Genomic DNA, 18017 nt, shown 5'->3' with positions numbered 1-18017 from the left:
ACCATGCCCCAAATTACCGTAAAACACCATGATCTCAGGTAAAAAAATCCTGAGACATCCCTAATTACCCTAGGGTCATGTTTCGTCCATCATTCTCTTCAGCTTAGAACTGCCTTTCAGGCGGTATGACTCACGTGTCTCCATTATGTATCTAAGGCGGGAAAATGAGGGAAAACTGGATTTTTGGGTAAAAATATCCCTTTTTTCAAGTTTTTGACCCTCTGGATCTCCCCCTGTTTTAACGCAGAAATCTGAAGAAAAAATCTGGTAGATACTACTCGATGGACTGAATGTTTGTGCACAATTTCAATCTTCTAGGTGCAAAAATAAGCCCACAAAAAATAATACCGAAAATGTCCAAAATTCCCCTATACAGAAGTGTATTTTGTTAAAAATTCCCTGACACTTCCCTAATTACCCTAGAGCCATGTGTCGCACATCATTCTCTTCAGAATAGAACTGCCTTTCAGGCAGTACCACTCACTTGTCCCCATCATATATCTAAGGCGGGAAAATCCCGTGAAAGGGATTTTTTGGTAAAATTTCCCTTTTTCAACGTTTAGCCCCTCTGTACCCCCCCTGTTTTAACGCAGAAATCTGAAGAAAAAATCTGGTAGATACTACTCTATGGACTGAATGTTTGTGCACAATTTCAATCTTCTAGGTGCAAAAATAAGCCCACAAAAAATAATACCGAAAATGTCCAAAATTCCCCTATACAGAAGTGTATTTTGTTAAAAATTCCCTGACACTTCCCTAATTACCCTAGGACCATGTTTCGTCCATCATTCTCTTCAGCTTAGAACTGCCTTTCAGGCGGTATGACTCACGTGTCTCCATTATGTATCTAAGGCGGGAAAATGATGGAAAACGGGATTTTTGGGTAAAAATATCCCTTTTTTCAAGTTTTTGACCCTCTGGATCTCCCCCTGTTTTAACGCAGAAATCTGAAGAAAAAATCTGGTAGATACTACTCGATGGACTGAATGTTTATGCACAATTCCAATTTTCAGGTGCAAAAGTAAGCCCGCCAAAAAAAAATATACCGACAATGTCCCATATTCCCGTATACAGAGGGAAATTTTTAAACATTCCCTGAGACATCCCTAATTACCCTAGGGTCATGTTTCGCCCATCATTCTCTTCAGGATAAAACTGCCTTTCAGGCAGTACCACTCACTTGTCCCCATCGTATATCTAAGGCGGGAAAATCCCGTGAAAGGGATTTTTTGGTAAAATTTCCCTTTTTCAACGTTTAGCCCCTCTGTACCCCCCCTGTTTTAACGCAGAAATCTGAAGAAAAAATCTGGTAGATACTACTCGATGGACTGAATGTTTGTGCACAATTTCAATTTTCTAGGTGCAAAAATAAGCCCACAAAAAATAATACAGAAAATGTCCAAAATTCCCCTATACAGAAGTGTATTTTGTTAAAAATTCCCTGACACTTCCCTAATTACCCTAGGGCCATGTGTCGCACATCATTCTCTTCAGAATAGAACTGCCTTTCGGGCGGTACCATTCACTTGTCTCCATCATGTATCTAAGACTGGAAAATGAGGAAAAACGGGGTTTTTGGGTAAAAATATCCCTTTTTTCAACTTTTTGACCCTCTGGATCTCCCCCTGTTTTAATGTAGAAATCTGAAAAAAAATCTGGTAAATACTACTCGGTGGACTGCATGTTTGTGCAAAATTTAAATCTTCTACGTGCAAAAATAAGCCCGCCAAAAATACTTTACATAACCCCCCCAAAAAGTATTACACGAAAAAATAAATTTTAGACTTATGACGTCATCACCTCCTATGTCTCGACGCAGGAAGGTGTGAAACCATACGTAATGTCTTCTACAATGCCTCTTGATTTGAAAAAAAAAAAAAAAAAAAAAAAACGTACGAAAAAGCTCAAATAGGAGAGTTATAACGCAATGTACCATGAAACACCCCGTATGGTACAAATTGTACCATGTGATCCCCAAAGGGTTAATGGTTGTTTTCACTGTTTAAAATGGGCTTCAATCCTGCTGTACAGTGGATAAAGCGGCAAACTATGGTTTAGCCCGTCCCTTTATCATATCCTGGATACACCACTATATATATATATATATATATATATGCAGTAGCTATCTTAGCTTATGTGCCTGAGAGTAAGTTGAGAAATATGAAACTCTGCGATACAAATGCCTTTTATAATAATAGTGTTCATGAATTGAGAAACTATAAATAATAACGTGAACTCAAGTTTTTTCTGTACAAAAATTATCTCGGTTCCTACCTCCTGTCTGTGTTCTGGCTACAAGCCAGCTTCCCGGAGGAAAATTTAGGGGGTAGTCAAATGCGTGGGTGAGGTTAAATTTACATTGAAGTTGCACCATCCGATCGTGACGCAATGTCACGTGGTATTATCATGGCAGCATATCGGCTATAAAGGGGTGTTTTCTGTGAATTGTGAAAAAGGTGAAATAAAATGAGCACTCTGGGGCTTCTAACTTCCGGCGCTCACTGACGCTCGCTCAGGTACTTATGTTTTGTAGCGTAAGTAAATCACTATCACTGTTTTTTTAATCAATAAAGTTGTGTGCAAATGGGACTAATACTACGTGACATTACGTCACGATCGGGTGGTGCAACTTGAATGTAAATCTGACCTCACCCCAAATTTGTGCAGAGCCTGTGAATATCTTGGTTGTCCGTGCTTGTATTAAAGTTCTCATTAACAAGATATCTTTTAGACAATATCTGATAACGAAATATATTAACATCTCTCCCCTCCAAAGTAATGTAGAAATCTATTGATTCCTATTATATCTTATTCCCTCCCTTCGACAGTCATGAGTCTGTGGTGCCAATATAAACAAAACCCTATAGAACCGCGTTATCAGTTGGTTCTGTAGCTATTTTTAAGGTGGGTGAAGCAACTACCAATACATGAATAATTCTTCAAAACTGTCGGATATAGTTTATATCACGCGTGAGTACCTTTTTAATTTACTCTATATCTACTATATTTTCTAATAAAAATGAATTGAAACTTTTCGCTACACATTTTTTGCTTTCTGACATTTTATGATTGTATGAAAAATTAAGCAACGAATCAATAGTAATTGATAATATTTTGTTCACAAACTTAACGAGGGAATGAAATTAAACGAAAGTGTTTAGCACGCACTAAGACAAAAGCACTTGCTTTTGCTTTTGCCACTTGAACTTCAAAGTATCCTGTTCCGTGGTATTGATTTCGGAAGAGCTTCAGACGTCACAGTATATTAAAAGCCAGTGTGATCACTTCAAGGAACTACAAACTGGGAGGTATTAAGTGAACAATATACATGCAAATTGTTGTGTGCTTTTCCTTCTGTTTCTAATAATGACGCTCCTGCTTTCACTTTAGAGGGAATAAATTATTTAGTTGTAGTGGTTTGATTTATTATTTTATTGGTTCTGAGACTATATTTTGTATTTGTTCAATGAAAACGCTTCTTTTTCTTCTTTGAGACAGAGGTTATATGTTAGTTTGCAAGATAGATGATTGGTTATTGTTATTCTGTGTACTATTATATTTTACATAAAAGTCGCTGATGGGTTGAGTCTCCTAAGCTATTCGCTAAGCGCTCATAATGCAGGGACGTAATTTATGTACGGCAAGGGAGTAGAAATATCAGAAGACAGTGCGTTTGTTGGAAGAGCCTGGTTATTTCATTTATCAGGGGCGCCCACAAGGAAGGCTATGACGCAAACTGCGTCATTGAAATATTTGGGGGGGGTAAAAATCTATATAAATATGTTTGAGGGGGTGTAAAAATTAATCGAAAAGATTTTTTTCATAGAAGAATACCTATGGATAGACAATTGCGGGGGGGGGGGCGTCATAAACATGAACATGTACCACTGCATTTATATCCCCATAGCACTCCAATCTCAGTTGTTTAACGTACTCTTCCTTAGAAGGAAAATTCAAGTTGATAGGTAATTTATTTCCCCAGTACAAATAAGAAGCTTCATCCTGACGAAGAGGATGAATTCGAACCGTGTTTCACAAGCCTATTTTGGAACCGCACACTAGAAACACTTCGAATCACATTTATCGTATTATAAATTATTCATATTTGATATTGGATATTTATTCTGGTAATTGTGAGCTATTCAATTATTATTCGTTCGATTGAGTAAATTTATTCGAACCTTTTTTATCTCCCAAAATGTTTTATTGCTCAAATAAATGATTCTTAAAGAGTGTATTGTTCAAAACCTAAATAAATGTGCGGCAGTTGGTAATGTGAAAGAAAGATCGAGCGTACAAGACTTACAGTGTTGCCGAAAACTTCACACAAAAATCGCTAAATGGAAAATGAAATGAAATGCCTCCTATTCGGGGAAAAAGTCGTTAAATCCTCCCCTCTCTTTTTGTTTCTCTCTAGATTACTACGCCTAACCCCCAGTGAGCACGAGGGGGTGAGTGTAAAATACTTTTTCTTTCTAGACTTCTACTTTTTTTTTTTTTTTTTTTTTTTTGCGTATTTCTAAACTACGGTAATTTTTCATTTCATTTGAATGGAATTCTTCATAAAATGAAAAATAAACTAGAAAGGAAATTATTATTAAGATTGTAATCTAAATTGCACATTATTTATTTATTGAACAAATTCTCAGATATAGCATAACTTTTTCTATTTTACACAGGAAAATGTTAACAAACAGGAAAAAGAAAGAACAAAACTACAAAAACAATGTCAACAAATAGTGCAAAAGTAATATTATTTCTCCAAAACTCTTGTAATTGCTCTTTGAAACACCGGGTAGCTCGCAAAAAATGTCCACATCAGTTGTTAAATGATTATAACAGTTCGGTATTCTAAAAAAAAAAAAAAAAAAAAAAAAAAAAAAAAAAAAAAAAAACTATAATTGCCAACCTAGGGCGGGCAAGATGGAATAGGTGGGTGTTCCGGGTTATGCGGGGAGGGACACGTAAGGATAGTTTCTGAAGTAATGTTTTCGATCTCAAGTTTCCATTAACTATTTTGTAAAGAAATTTCAGGTCAGAGTATTTCTGCATAGGCCTACTCCCAGAGTCTGGATACTATGATATCGCGAGAGTTTCTCCTTAGGTAATATTCGAAGTGAGGAAATACGGAAGCGTACTATTGCAATAAAGAAATTAAGGATAAAGACTAATATTGTTTGTTAGATATCAGGTTCATTCGATTACGTTTTTACTTGTACGTTTTTGCAGCGTAGAAAGGAATATCGCTTGAAATTGATCATATATGAGGAGTGTATTTCCAAAACATGCTAAATCTATTTAGTAGAATTCTTCAGAAATGTCGAAAAACTGTTCCTTCTTACTTTGAAACACTATGGCAGGTGGTATTTCAAGCAGAATTTACTACAAAAAATAATGTGTTTCGACGAAAAATAATTACAAAATTTAACGTAAGAGGTTCCAAAGTATACTTTTCCATATTCAATTCAAAATCGGATATTTTTGGATTTAGCATGTTTTGGAAATACACTCCTCATATGTCTGTCCCATGCTTTGGATGCTGCCATTAGAAATGCTAAGCTAATTAATTGGATTTAAAATACTTCAAATTGGAAAAGAGTAATGGAAGACGTTTGGTGCATCTAGCAAGAAAACATATTATTTTATGCAGAAACGAAGAAAATCTGCTGGATTAAATTTAATTTGGTTCATAAACTTGCAAGAATTTTATATCTGGTTTTAAATTAATTTAGGTCGGGGCAAAAAATAACTTGGAGCAGGCACTGTCCACTCTAGCTCCTTCCCGGCTACAGGACTTCAGTAAGAAGAACTGTATACTAACCACTGTTGCCAGTCACGGTAAATTTTCTTTTTCATGCTATGTTAAAACGGAAAAATGTACATGCTGAATTTTATTTCAATCTTTGTAAACATCACAGCGTTAATAATTGATTAGTGATCAGTTTTACATTCTCTTTCTCTGTATGGATCACTCAGGTACGAAACGTTATTGTTTAAGTTTTTTTTAACAGTACTAATGCCACCGTTTTCTTTTATCTTTCTTTTAAAAAAAATTAACAGGTAGTCTGCAACCATGGTTGGTGTAATTTGGGATGTGTTATCCTACGTTATAATTGTCTTTTTCCTGTTACTTCTTGGAATAAAAGTTTACATAAAGTTGACCTGTGGTGTTTGCAGAAGTAAAAGAAGACTGGATGGTAAAACTGTTATTGTCACAGGTGCTAACACTGGTAAGTCATTTTAATTATTGAAATAATGTAACAAAACAGCAGTAGAAGCCATTACAACTTTAAATTTCAGGATTCTTTTTTATAGAGTACTCCTTGTCAAGATAAACCTAAAATGAAAATATTCATTTTCGCTGATCACTTAACGGGGATTAGGGCTCACAGACGTCCCGGGCTTTATGTCATTAGTCCTCCTATCCTGTTGTTCGGGACTCCAACTACGATATTTTTTTTTAAAAAATCATGTTTTTATTAATCAACGATACTCAATTATGGGCTCGGTGGCTTGGTGATAGAGCGCTCACCTCTGGTGCATGAGGTCCTTGGTTCGATCCCAGTTGGCTCCAATTGAGCTTTGTAGTGGACAAACACCATGTGCGTGGGTTTTCTCGGGGTTCTCCCGTTTCCTCCCACTGCCCATTCCACCATTTCATTGATTTCTCATCATCATCGTCTCCCTGAGCCTAGCCGACATAAGCGTACGGCGTAAAACTTAAAGATTTGATTTCAGTCATGGGTGCCGATCCCGGGGGAGGGGCCCGGGTTCCACAAAATTTGCTTTTTTCCCCTAAAATCATTCAGAAATTGGCACAACTGTACTACAGGGTTAATCTGTTTTGTGACTCAACCACAAAATTTGCTTTTTTCCCCCTAAAATCATTCAGAAATTGGCACAACTGTACTACAGGGTTAATCTATTTTGTGACACCCAGGTTGTAGCTACGGGGAGAAGGGATTGAGGCAGATCCCCAAATAATTCCTGGTCCCCAAAATGTTTTTTTCTTCTGTGATGTATTGAAATTGTTTATTTCTTACAGCAAATGAAATGAAATATTTCAGTTTAATATCCCACGTTTATGCCCTTCTTAGGCTAAGAGAGACGGATGTTGAAGGCAAATGAATGATAATGGAATAATCGTTGAAATGAGAGTGTGGGAGGAAACTGGAGTACCGCGAGAAAACCCACAGATACGGTGTCCATCACAAACTTACTTGGCCGGGTATCGAACCAGGGACCCAACATACAAGAGGTAGGCGATCTAAATTACTGCAAATGATGGACATTTATACAGAAAGAAAATATTTTAAAAAAAATCGTCAATATGTTAGAATAATTAAAACAACTGAATTTAATAATCCACTTTGCTACTCTTACTTACCTAACTGGATTCACACAGTTGAGAATTTATCACTAAATTGTAATATTTTATAACAGTGTTGGTGTTTTAAGCCATTAATACCATATAAACGTAAAATCAAGCAAACGCACTTCCATACACAAATGTTGTTTCCTAATGAATAGTTTATTAGTACATTTCCAACAATGTCTGGTGATAACTTCACGCCTATCGAGACCTTTCAATAAGGTAACATACTGAAAAAAAATAATAATGTATACTCGTAGTACGTATGTATGGTATGTAAGTACGGTGGTTATTAATATTTTCTACTCTGAAAGAAGACTTTTGGTTTCGTTTTCGTATGTAAATTCCCTTCTCTTCTCTCCGTTTAAATAGAAGTGGCTTTACTGGGTATATTCGGAGGTATCTGTAAGTTTTGTAAAATATAAACGCCAAAAAGATTAATTATTTCTAAGCTTTGTTCAAATTTAGTACTAATTATTTTTAAGGTGCTAGATTCGTAATTAGCAGGGGCGGATCCAGGGGATGCGATCACCCCTCAGAAAAGGAAACTTTCTTATTTTATATATATAAATAAAACCATCCAAAAGTTTGGAGCCCTTAAAGTAGCAGTATGACAACCCATCGCCCCCCCCCCCCAGAAGTCGGTCCTGGATTCGTCCCTGGTAATTAGATAATTACTTTATCCGCTTATTCTGGATTTATTATCCAAATTATAATTATCCAATAGTTTATATTGCATATCCCAAAATATCTACCAAAATTTCCTTCTGTCACTATCCAAGAAAATATTATGTATATATATATATATAAGCGAGAGAAGGGCCTACCTGAAATTATAATCCTACAACCATCCTTGCCTTAGAACAACTTGCTGGTTACACCACTATGTTGACCTAATTCTGATATTTCATCAAAGAGTAAGTGCATAAATATGAATATTTTGTAATTTTTCATAGGGTTTCAATGTTTTTTAGTCTAGAAATACAAGGTAACCAAAAAGAAAAAAGTTCTTGTTGTTCTAGAACGGTGATAAGCAAAGAGTGATACAATGGCGGTCAATACCTTTAGATTTCGAAGTAATCTCCATCAGGATCCACCACATTTTGGCAACGTTCTTCCGGCTGCACAATACTCCGTTGATAAAACTCGCCGATCGTGGATACAAAGAATTCCGTGAGTGCGTTCCGCAGGTCTCCTTCATTTGCGAAGGATCTCAACCGGAAGTGGTTGTCGAGGAAATGAAACAGTGATAATCTGTTGGCGTAAGGTCCGGTGAATATGGTGACTGTCACAGTGTCTCCCAGCCAACTTGCTGAAGGATCTCTCGGGTCCTCTTTGCTACATGTGACTTGGCATTGTTTTGCAGGAACAGCACACCCTCGCGATTCATCAATGCCGGCTCCTTCTGGCGCAATGCATAGTGATGATCTGACCAAGTGGAAGGAGCTCGTAATGCACTACTTGCCGACAGCTCCACTATACAGAGAGCATAAACTTTTGTGGGTGCAGAGGTGGTGTTAAGATGTGAGGAATAGGGTTACGTGGCGACAACCAATATCTGGTACGATTGGGAGTGTCAAATCTCTCGTACGATTGGGATCAAAGATGGGCATGTTCAGGTGCCGAGTGAGCAAGGACAAAGAGCTTGTTACGTGCTGTTCCTTGTTGGCTACAGACAAAGTGTGGGGCTTAATTTGTATGACTTTCCTATCCCATGCAGATGTAGTCTGACTCTTTGAGCGGAAACATGGAACCTTTCTGCAAGTTCATCATACGTTAGACCACTGTCCTCCTCAATAGCTGCTTTCAAGGCCACGTCATGTAACACATGTGTCGTCCACTGTGAGGTTCATCCGAAAGGCTTACATCTCCTGAACGGAATTTCTGGGATCAATGAATGACGGTGCATTCGTTCACGGCAGTACCCGGTATATACGACAATTGACAAGCACACTTTAAAGTTATATAACGAACACACACAAGCAAGCTGCTTCGATACCTCCATTTCTCTTCGACATTGGACGAGCTATGATTGCTATATATGCGCAAATGCCTGAATTACTGAAGGTCATTGGTCGGACTAACTCCCGATCGCCTGGCAGGCACGTGCGCCATTTCGTTTCCTCTCTGTGAGCGCATAATAATAATAATAATAATAATAATAATAATAATAATAATAATAATAATAATAATAATAATAATAATAATAATAATAATAATAATAATAAAACTTTCTAAGACCATTTCTATAAAGTACTTTTCTCTAGCTTTCTGAAATTAATAATTTTAACAGGAGAAGAATCTCCAAGAGCTTATGATTGATGCTGAAATCGAGTAGAAGGGCCTCCAGTGTATTATTATTATTACCCTACTACTACTGATAATAATAATAAACATTTCCTTGTATTACGTAAGAGCAAAATAGTGCTACTGTTCTCTAATCTAACAAGAAAACAATATTCTTATTTTAATTAAAAGGTAGTTGTCCGTGCTGTTATCTGTATTACAGTATTCTGCTCTCAAGTACGATATGCACGACAAGCAATTAGATACATCGATACAGACAGCAGAGACAATAGCAATCGGTGGTGTTATTGACTGAAGAGAAAATGACGAAACATTTTATTTTCCATCAATTTCACAAGAACTATAAAAGTTTTTAATCCTGGATTCAGTGACTTAATCAACCAACACTGGATGAAAGAAAGAATGAGAGAGAGAGAGGAAAATATTAGCATAAGTTTATGTAACATTGAACTATAAACCTTTTTAAAAAAACGAAAAAAGCATGATTTGCCTTTTCACTTTTGAATTTCATTTTGGCAAAAACCACATTTCACTGAAACATGTGTTTAATAATAATAATAATAATAATAATAATAATAATAATAATAATAATAATAATAATAATAATAATAATAATAATAATAATAATAATAATAATAATAATAATGTTTAAGAATAATAAGTATTTGTTCACTAAAATATTATACGGTTTTAATTGTGGTGTTCATTGAAACTATATTTTAATCGATATATATGTGCACTATGCTTTTCCTAAAAATCACGTTTCACATTATATATAAAATACTTGGCTAGCTGGAGACTCCGCCCCCAGACCCTTACGTTTACTCGGCCTACGGCCTCTCGTTTGTTATGTATCGGCTTTTGCATTAAGTTTGATTGCCCTGATCTCGACTTTACTTGGCTTACAGCCTCGAACCTCTTAAGCCCATAATTCTACCAAATTTGAAGTTTCTTTTCGTATTTTAACTATCTAAAATATAAGCTTTTGTATTCCAAGAAAACGCCTGTTCAAATAAAATGGGAATTTCTTCATCCTCCTATAGACTCCTTAAAAACTAAAAATATTACCTTTTGATAGTTTTCCTGTGGGTTAGTCCAGGAAGGCTACAATCATGTCAAATTTCATCATTCTAATCCTGCCGAAAGTGCCCAAACATTTTCGGGTGTGGAAGATGTCCAATATAAATAACATGGGAAAGATCTTTCAGTTCCCCATAAAACCACTTTACAGTTTGAGATTTTTAGTTTTGGTGATTTGCTTAGGTAACACCAATGAAAAGGTTCAAGCATACGAATTTGAAGTTTTTATTAAAGTTCCAAGTACCTAAAATATGAGATTATAGGTCCAAAAAAAGGCTCATCTAAATAACATGGAGAATTTCTTCATCCCTCCTTTAGACTCCATTAAAAATTAAAAATATTCACTTTTGGCAATTTTTCTGTGGATTAGTTCTTGAAAACTAGAATTATGCCAAATTTCAACTTTCCCCGTCAATCGCAAGTACCTGTTATTTTATGTCAATTCATGTAGTTTTATATAGAGTTAGGGTATTTGTTTAATAGACAGCCATCTTAAAGGCTACATACAGAGAAACATTTTATTTTTTAGGAATAGGAAAAGCCACTGCATTGGATTTGGCTCGACGTGGAGCGAGAGTGATCTTGGCGTGTAGAAGCATGAAAAGAGCTGACGAGGCTCGACGTATGTATCTTCTATTATTTATTTAGTCATATCCACGTATTATTGTTTTCATGGTTTTAATAAAATACAATTGTCTCTCTCTCTCTCAATTAGAAAATCAACGCCTTTCATTGAAGTTATTAGTTTACGACTACATTATCCGAGGACGTGTAAATGTCATATTTTGATTTTGTAAAAACTCAAAATCTAGTTATTGCTTAAGCTGTATATCCAGTACTTACAAAACAAGTATTTTTTTCTCAAATAATGCTTATTAGGTGTTGGCACTTTTATGTCCATTTTCATTTATTATTTTGGTGTAAATTACTAATGTAGTGCACTAGTTGTAAAAATTATTGGTGACATGTACTAATTCACAAAGAAAGAGTAGTATTTAAGGATTATACAGGTGCCGTACATCTAACTAATTTCATAAGATAGAATTAATACAATTAATATGGGTGCCGTTATTATGTTATTCAACGTAAGGGACACAGTTACAAACAACGCAAACTATCTAGCACCTCGTACACATTTTTGTCACACTAACTAGACATTTTCTCTCCGGTACCCTAAGCCTCTATGTTACTCGCTTGCCTTCGCTTGTAAAAATTAGTAGTTACCAATGGAATCAGCTTTTATATGATTAGGAGTCGATTTTGGACATAAGACAACTTTTGTTGGTCCTAACTCATATGCGCCGCTATTGTTATTCTGTTGTGGGAGGCGTGAGATTAAAAAAAAAAAAAAAAAAAAGATATACATCTAAAGTGCCCATAGAATGCAACCTTTGATGGCATTCGTAGGAAAAAAAAAAACTATACAGTATTTATAGTCATTATATAGTAGACCCCATATTCTGAAATTGTAAAATAAATATATTTTACAACTGTGTGAATTACAATCTTGTTAAATTTTAACTAGTTTCTCAATGTTCACTTCATGAAACTTCTACTAGGAATTTCATTTTTAAATATACCTATATTATTTTCCTACCGAAAACCTGCACATTAAATACTTACTTGTTATTATTTGACAATGCGTGTCTTGTGTTTACAGTGGAGAAATATGACAGTCCTACATAAGGAGATTTTTATCAGATTTATCTAACATTAAGATTTATATCAGTGGTAGGAAAACTTTCTCAGGAGTTGGCCAAAGAAAAAGGAAACTGTATTGGGCGAGCCAATAGAATTGCTTAACAATTAAAAAAAAATCTTGTAATACTAAGCCGGTAAGTCTTATTAATGATTGGAGTTAATCACAGTTCGGTTTGAACTGGGAAACACTGATTCTTTAGAAATGAAATTAACTGATCATCTGTTAGTCTGTTTTAAATACAACTCTTTCGAACTAACTCTATTCTTTTTTTTTTCATTCGTCACATTAGGAATCGGGTCGGGTATAACCTTTCAGGGTGCCGCATCTGGCCTGCGGACCATATTTGCCCATCACTGATTTATATTCTTATTATTTTGAAATGCAGGTGAAATAGTTCAGAAGACAGGCAATGAGGATGTTGTGGTGAAACTGTTAGATTTGAGTTCTTTGCAATCTGTCCGCCATTTTGCTGAAGACATTTTGAAGACAGAAAAGTCTTTAGATGTTTTAGTGAACAATGCAGCCGTGGCTGGATTGAACTACAAAAAGACAGATGATGGCCTGGAATTACAAATGCAAGTCAATCAATTTGGACCTTTTCTTTTGACAAATCTACTTTTGGGTAAGTTTATTTTCTTCAAAAATATTTCTTATGTTTTTACTGAATCTAGAAAATGCCGATAACCTCTCATACAGATTTTTGTTTAGGAAAGTATCTCGTTTACGAGTTTTTCTCTTAATTACAATATATTGTTAATTTATGATGGTTATGTTAGTACAGTAGATTTCCGACTATCCGATCTAATGTGTTAGAAGGGAGGCCGGAGAAGAGAAAAGGTGGAAGTTATATATTGCTCACGCCTTGCCTCACCCATATAATTAAAAATACACTTTAAAAAAAAAATCAAAATCGTTCTTATGAATGTTTTCTGACTCCTTAGGGAACAGTAATTGATGAATGTATGCCACGAAGCATGGGCGGCGATTACGGGGGTAAAGGGGGGCCGTTGCCCCTCACTTTTTGATGTAACCCATTTATGTATATAGTTTCATTTGGAAATATAAAGTTTTTGTATGTATTACTGGTTTATAGAAAAAAATGGTGCCATACAATATTCGCCGTTGCGTGAGTATGTGATGGTTATCCTCCTGTGGAGTTAAGAAAGATACAGAAATTGCGTTTTAATTGCCACGAAAAATAACCCCAAAATTAACCTATTGCAACACAACAATTTCAGCATACTTTCACTTCTTACAAGGATTCAATATATTAATCAGCCGCTTTGAATTTTAAGATGTTCATGAGCAAAGAATTAAACCTCTGTTTAAGAGTACAAGGGGCTAGTACCTACTTGCGTTGGTCTTGTCAATTTACTTGATAAAATATGAAATACGATATATGGTATTTTAACAAAAAAAGATAGTATCCTACTAGTTATACAACCTTCCGTCAAGTCTTGCCCCCCCACTCTTAATGTCCAATCGCCGGCACTGCCATGACGTGTAGCCACTGTGCGTTCCAATTATTTATTACTGAATAAAAAAATATTATACAGTTTTAAAGATAAATTTGCAGGGCCTTACGCAGTTGTTTTGACGTATGATTAGCGCCAACTAAGTGACTCACTAACGTATGATTATCAGAAGTGTATTCAGAATAACTGATAAGCGCGTAATAGTTGACTAAGGTAACTAACTACAGGTGACTAACTAATTTAGAGCAGAGGGTATCCTGGTTTAGCCACAGTAAACTTACATTATGAGAATGTAAAAGCAATTAATTATCTGTCTTTCTTTCTTTCCTTTCATCTCATTGGCTGAATAAACTATGAAGCAGCTATTAAGCCGAGTACTTTACAGTAGCAGAAGTGTTTCTTAAAGTGAACAGTAAGAGATGAGTAGAAAATTTCCACTTTTCTGAGGGAACACAAAGCTGATCAATAAATTATTTTCCCTTATAATTACAACATAATCCTTCTATTGTCGCTAATATTAATTGACTTCTACTTATTTCCCCATAATTGTATCCCTCAGAAATGATACTTCAATTATTATTCAATTTCGTAACTATTTATAAGTTGTTACGATGTCAAACTACAAAGAAAAGATTTCGAATTTCGTATCTAATATTTTTCATTTTTACAGACTACGTATGTTCATATCTAGATTTCCGTAATTGCCACATTTATTTTTCTCACTCGAGGTACTGGGATTATATTAGTTAATTACACCCAAACCAGCTTATTAGCTGAACTCCAAGCAGACTCTGAATAATAATAATAATAATAATAATAATAATAATAATAATAATAATAATAATAATAATAATAATAATAATAATAATAATAATAACAATAACATCCTCCTTAGTACGGAGCTAATGCGACACTAACTAATAGCGTGACTAATGTTCTATTAACGAATTCTCGCTGAATACTGGCCGCAGTGTCTAACTCAATTGTAGGAAACATAAAATGATTTACAATGTATGTACTCACAATTTTAAAATAAACAAAATATTAACATAAAACGTAGACGCAACTCTTCAACAAATGTTTTAATCTTCTTTCACTGTTCATTAATAAATAATTACACAAATGTGAAACGGTAAGCGTAAAAGACTCAAACCTTACAGCTTTTAGTTTTTTAAAAAGTTCTTGATTGATGACTTATTTTACTTGGCAAAGTCATTTTTATGATTGCGTTACCAGTCAAGTAGATCGTTCAAGAAAATTGTTGCTCATTTTATTACGGAGCTTTTTGTTTCTTCTTTTTCTGTTTGGGAACTAGGCCGGATAATCGAGAGTCTACTGTATTTTGTTATTTGTGTTTTTTCTTCCTTCTCCATCGCTAAATGGCTGACAGTCATTGTGCTAAGAATCTATCACTGAACCATTTTAAAGGGGTAATATTCACGAAGGTGCTGGTTGTAGATTAATGAAGTAGGAGCTGTATACAACTTACATAAAACTATAAAATTATTACAGATTACAAATAGCATTTACAAATAAGTTTTTTAGTTGTTTTATTCTTTGTGCTTTATATTAGTTAATGACTTGTAAAAATACATATGTAGAGTTTACAAGCTTCCTTAAGAGGCCTCATCACGGCGAAAATTAAAATACCGCTAATTTTACAGTAATTATGTGATTTCTTCAAATAGATAAAAGATAATCGAAAAGTGGAACGAGAGCTCGAAGAGAGTGGAGTTAGACAATATTATTTTACATGAGGTACCGTTATCACGACTCACTTATCTGCTCTCAATTTCCAGCCATTTAGAAAATCGGTATTTAATTTCGCGTTTCTAAATGGCTTGGAAATCGAAAGCAGATAAGTGAGTCGTGATAAAATACTTCATGTAAAATGATATTGTCCATGGCGCTCTTGTTCCACATTTTGATGATCTTTTATCTATTTGAAGATATCACATAATTAATGTAAAATTAGGGGTATTTTAATTTCGCAGTGATTAGAGCTCTTAAGTGTTACCCAGGAAATGTTTACCAAGGTGTAAAATGGTCACAGTACTTGGAACTAATAAAGAAGATAATGATAATCATTCTAGCATTTTTGAATAGAGAAGGGTTATTTCATTCACATGGAGTTGTAGTAGTAGAATAATGGACTAATCATGTAATCTTCTGGTAGAAATATGTGTTTCTCTATTGTAACACTAAGTTGAAAAATGTTCCTTGTCAATTGTTACTAAATAAATATAATTAATAATAAAGAATTCTATCCAGCCATAACTTGCTATAGAAAGTCGTTAAATAAAATGAAACTTCAAGTTTTAGATCCCACGATTATACCGGCTAGGCTAAAGGAGACTGTTATAATGAGAAATGAATGAAATCGTGGAATGAAGAAATTAGGAGGAAACGGGAGAACCCTGAGAAAACTCTCGCACTCGATGTTTGTCCACCACAAAGTTCACTTGGCGGAGAAAGTCGTTCACTAGAGATGAAAAAAGGCAGCTTTTTGAGGTGTTTTTTCATGAAACGATGTGTGACTAACAAAAAACAGAAATTTTCGCTTTTTGGGCTTTTTATTATTTTCTTCAAGTACTATCTTTGTTTTCCTAACGTGGAGTCTACTATTAAAAACATTCCTTTACAACTTTAAGTACTTGTAAGCTCTGTGTTGACCATGGGAATGGTTTTCAAACTAGCATTGCATTGGTTGCCAACAAGTATAAGTTATGTAACCAAATACACTACAAGTGCCGTTTTGGTTGCATAACATCCATACTAAAGTATCTCAAAGTTACATACGTCTTGATATATGAGTTTTGTGGGTTGCCTGAATTAAGGCTGGCAGACAAGAAGGAAGTACAATAAACGAAGAAACGGGTAGAAAAACATTTTTTACTCTCGTGTAAAATTTGCCTTAAATTGCACTCTTCGTTTAGGAGACATTTTATTGTGAACTTCTGATATTCTTTTAGAAAGTACTAATATAAGTTCAGCTTACAAAATTAAAGTCATATACACGGTGGTAAAACTTGATTATTCACAAAATGTCTTCTCTGTTTACTATTGTATTGCATCAGTATGTTTTGAAATGGGGAAGTTGTGGGTGGATAGTGTTTTCAACTTTCTTTCCCTTGAATTTTAAGCTTCAATATACAGTTGGACCTTAATAACTTGAATTTTTTCACATTTCTTTGAATACTCCATAATACTCAATGTTAAAATAATCTCACAAGTAAACCTTACGTTTGGGTGAATCGAGTTGCTGACTGAGACACATATGAGAAAGTAGTACTAAATGTGGTTAGTATTTCAGTGAAATTGTAGGTGCGAAGCTCCAGGGGTTTAGAAGATACAGCTACCAGAACATCACATGGAAGTACAGAATAGTCTTCATACAGTTGGAGGTAAAATCTCTGTAAGACCTCTTGTAACGACAAAAGGTGAATAACAAATATATGGGTATATATTAGGACTAGGGGGAAGTCATATAGTAAGGGTATACCTGACGGCAGCCATCTTGAAATCCGCCATTTTGAATTAAAGTTAAGTTTTTAAAATAGGAATAGGGTCATGTGATACATGATTTAAGGCGCAAATTTAATCAGAAGTACAATGGTCACGTTAATTTTGAGTTACGCACAATTGGTAAAAAGTTACAGGGAAATTAAATATTGTTGCAGCATATGTATTAGTCCTTTACCCCACCTTGTAAATTTTGTTTTAATGATAATAATTAAATAAAAAGCAGGTGGATAAATATTAGGTCTATGGTAAGAGTTGCCTTGATGGTGGCCATGTTCAAATCCGACACTTTGAATCAGACAAAATTTTTAAACAAAACGCATAACAGTGATATTTTATTAATAGCAAATTTTACCATAACTCCAACGGTATAACCATTTTTGCTTTTTCATTAACGAGCACAAAATTAAATGGATCGCTCCTTACGACTACTGCTTTGACGGAATTGTTAACGACAGATGTGTCAAGTGTAACTCGATTGCCTTTGTCAGGTGTGCTCACTGTGAGCAGAGCATTTGTGCAAGTGATGCACTCTTTTCTGAACTACATATTGATTGTA

General features: G+C 34.9%; 1 protein-coding gene across 4 annotated transcripts in view; it reads left to right on the top strand.

Moving 5' to 3' along the window:
* LOC145666940 (retinol dehydrogenase 14-like) overlaps nt 1–18017 on the top strand; it is a 46136-nt gene that overhangs the window by 12307 nt on the left and 15812 nt on the right. For 2 of the 4 annotated variants that reach the window (XM_081734555.1, XM_081734554.1), the window contains exons 2-4: nt 6061–6230; nt 11289–11381; nt 12847–13083. In XM_081734555.1, the coding sequence (XP_081590681.1) occupies nt 6074–6230; nt 11289–11381; nt 12847–13083 (487 nt within the window). In that variant the 5' untranslated portion in view covers nt 6061–6073. Of the gene's footprint in view, nt 1–2828; nt 2971–6060; nt 6231–11288; nt 11382–12846; nt 13084–18017 lie in introns of all 4 variants that reach the window. The other 2 variants (XM_081734556.1, XM_081734557.1) reach the window with 2 other exon arrangements.

The sequence above is a fragment of the Thermobia domestica genome, chromosome 12 (assembly GCF_964235325.1).
Source record: "Thermobia domestica chromosome 12, izTheDome1.hap1.1, whole genome shotgun sequence".
NCBI classification, from domain to species: Eukaryota; Metazoa; Arthropoda; class Insecta; order Zygentoma; family Lepismatidae; genus Thermobia; species Thermobia domestica.
The sequence above is the reverse complement of the archived record's forward strand: the minus strand, read 5'-3'. Positions and strand labels throughout refer to the sequence as shown.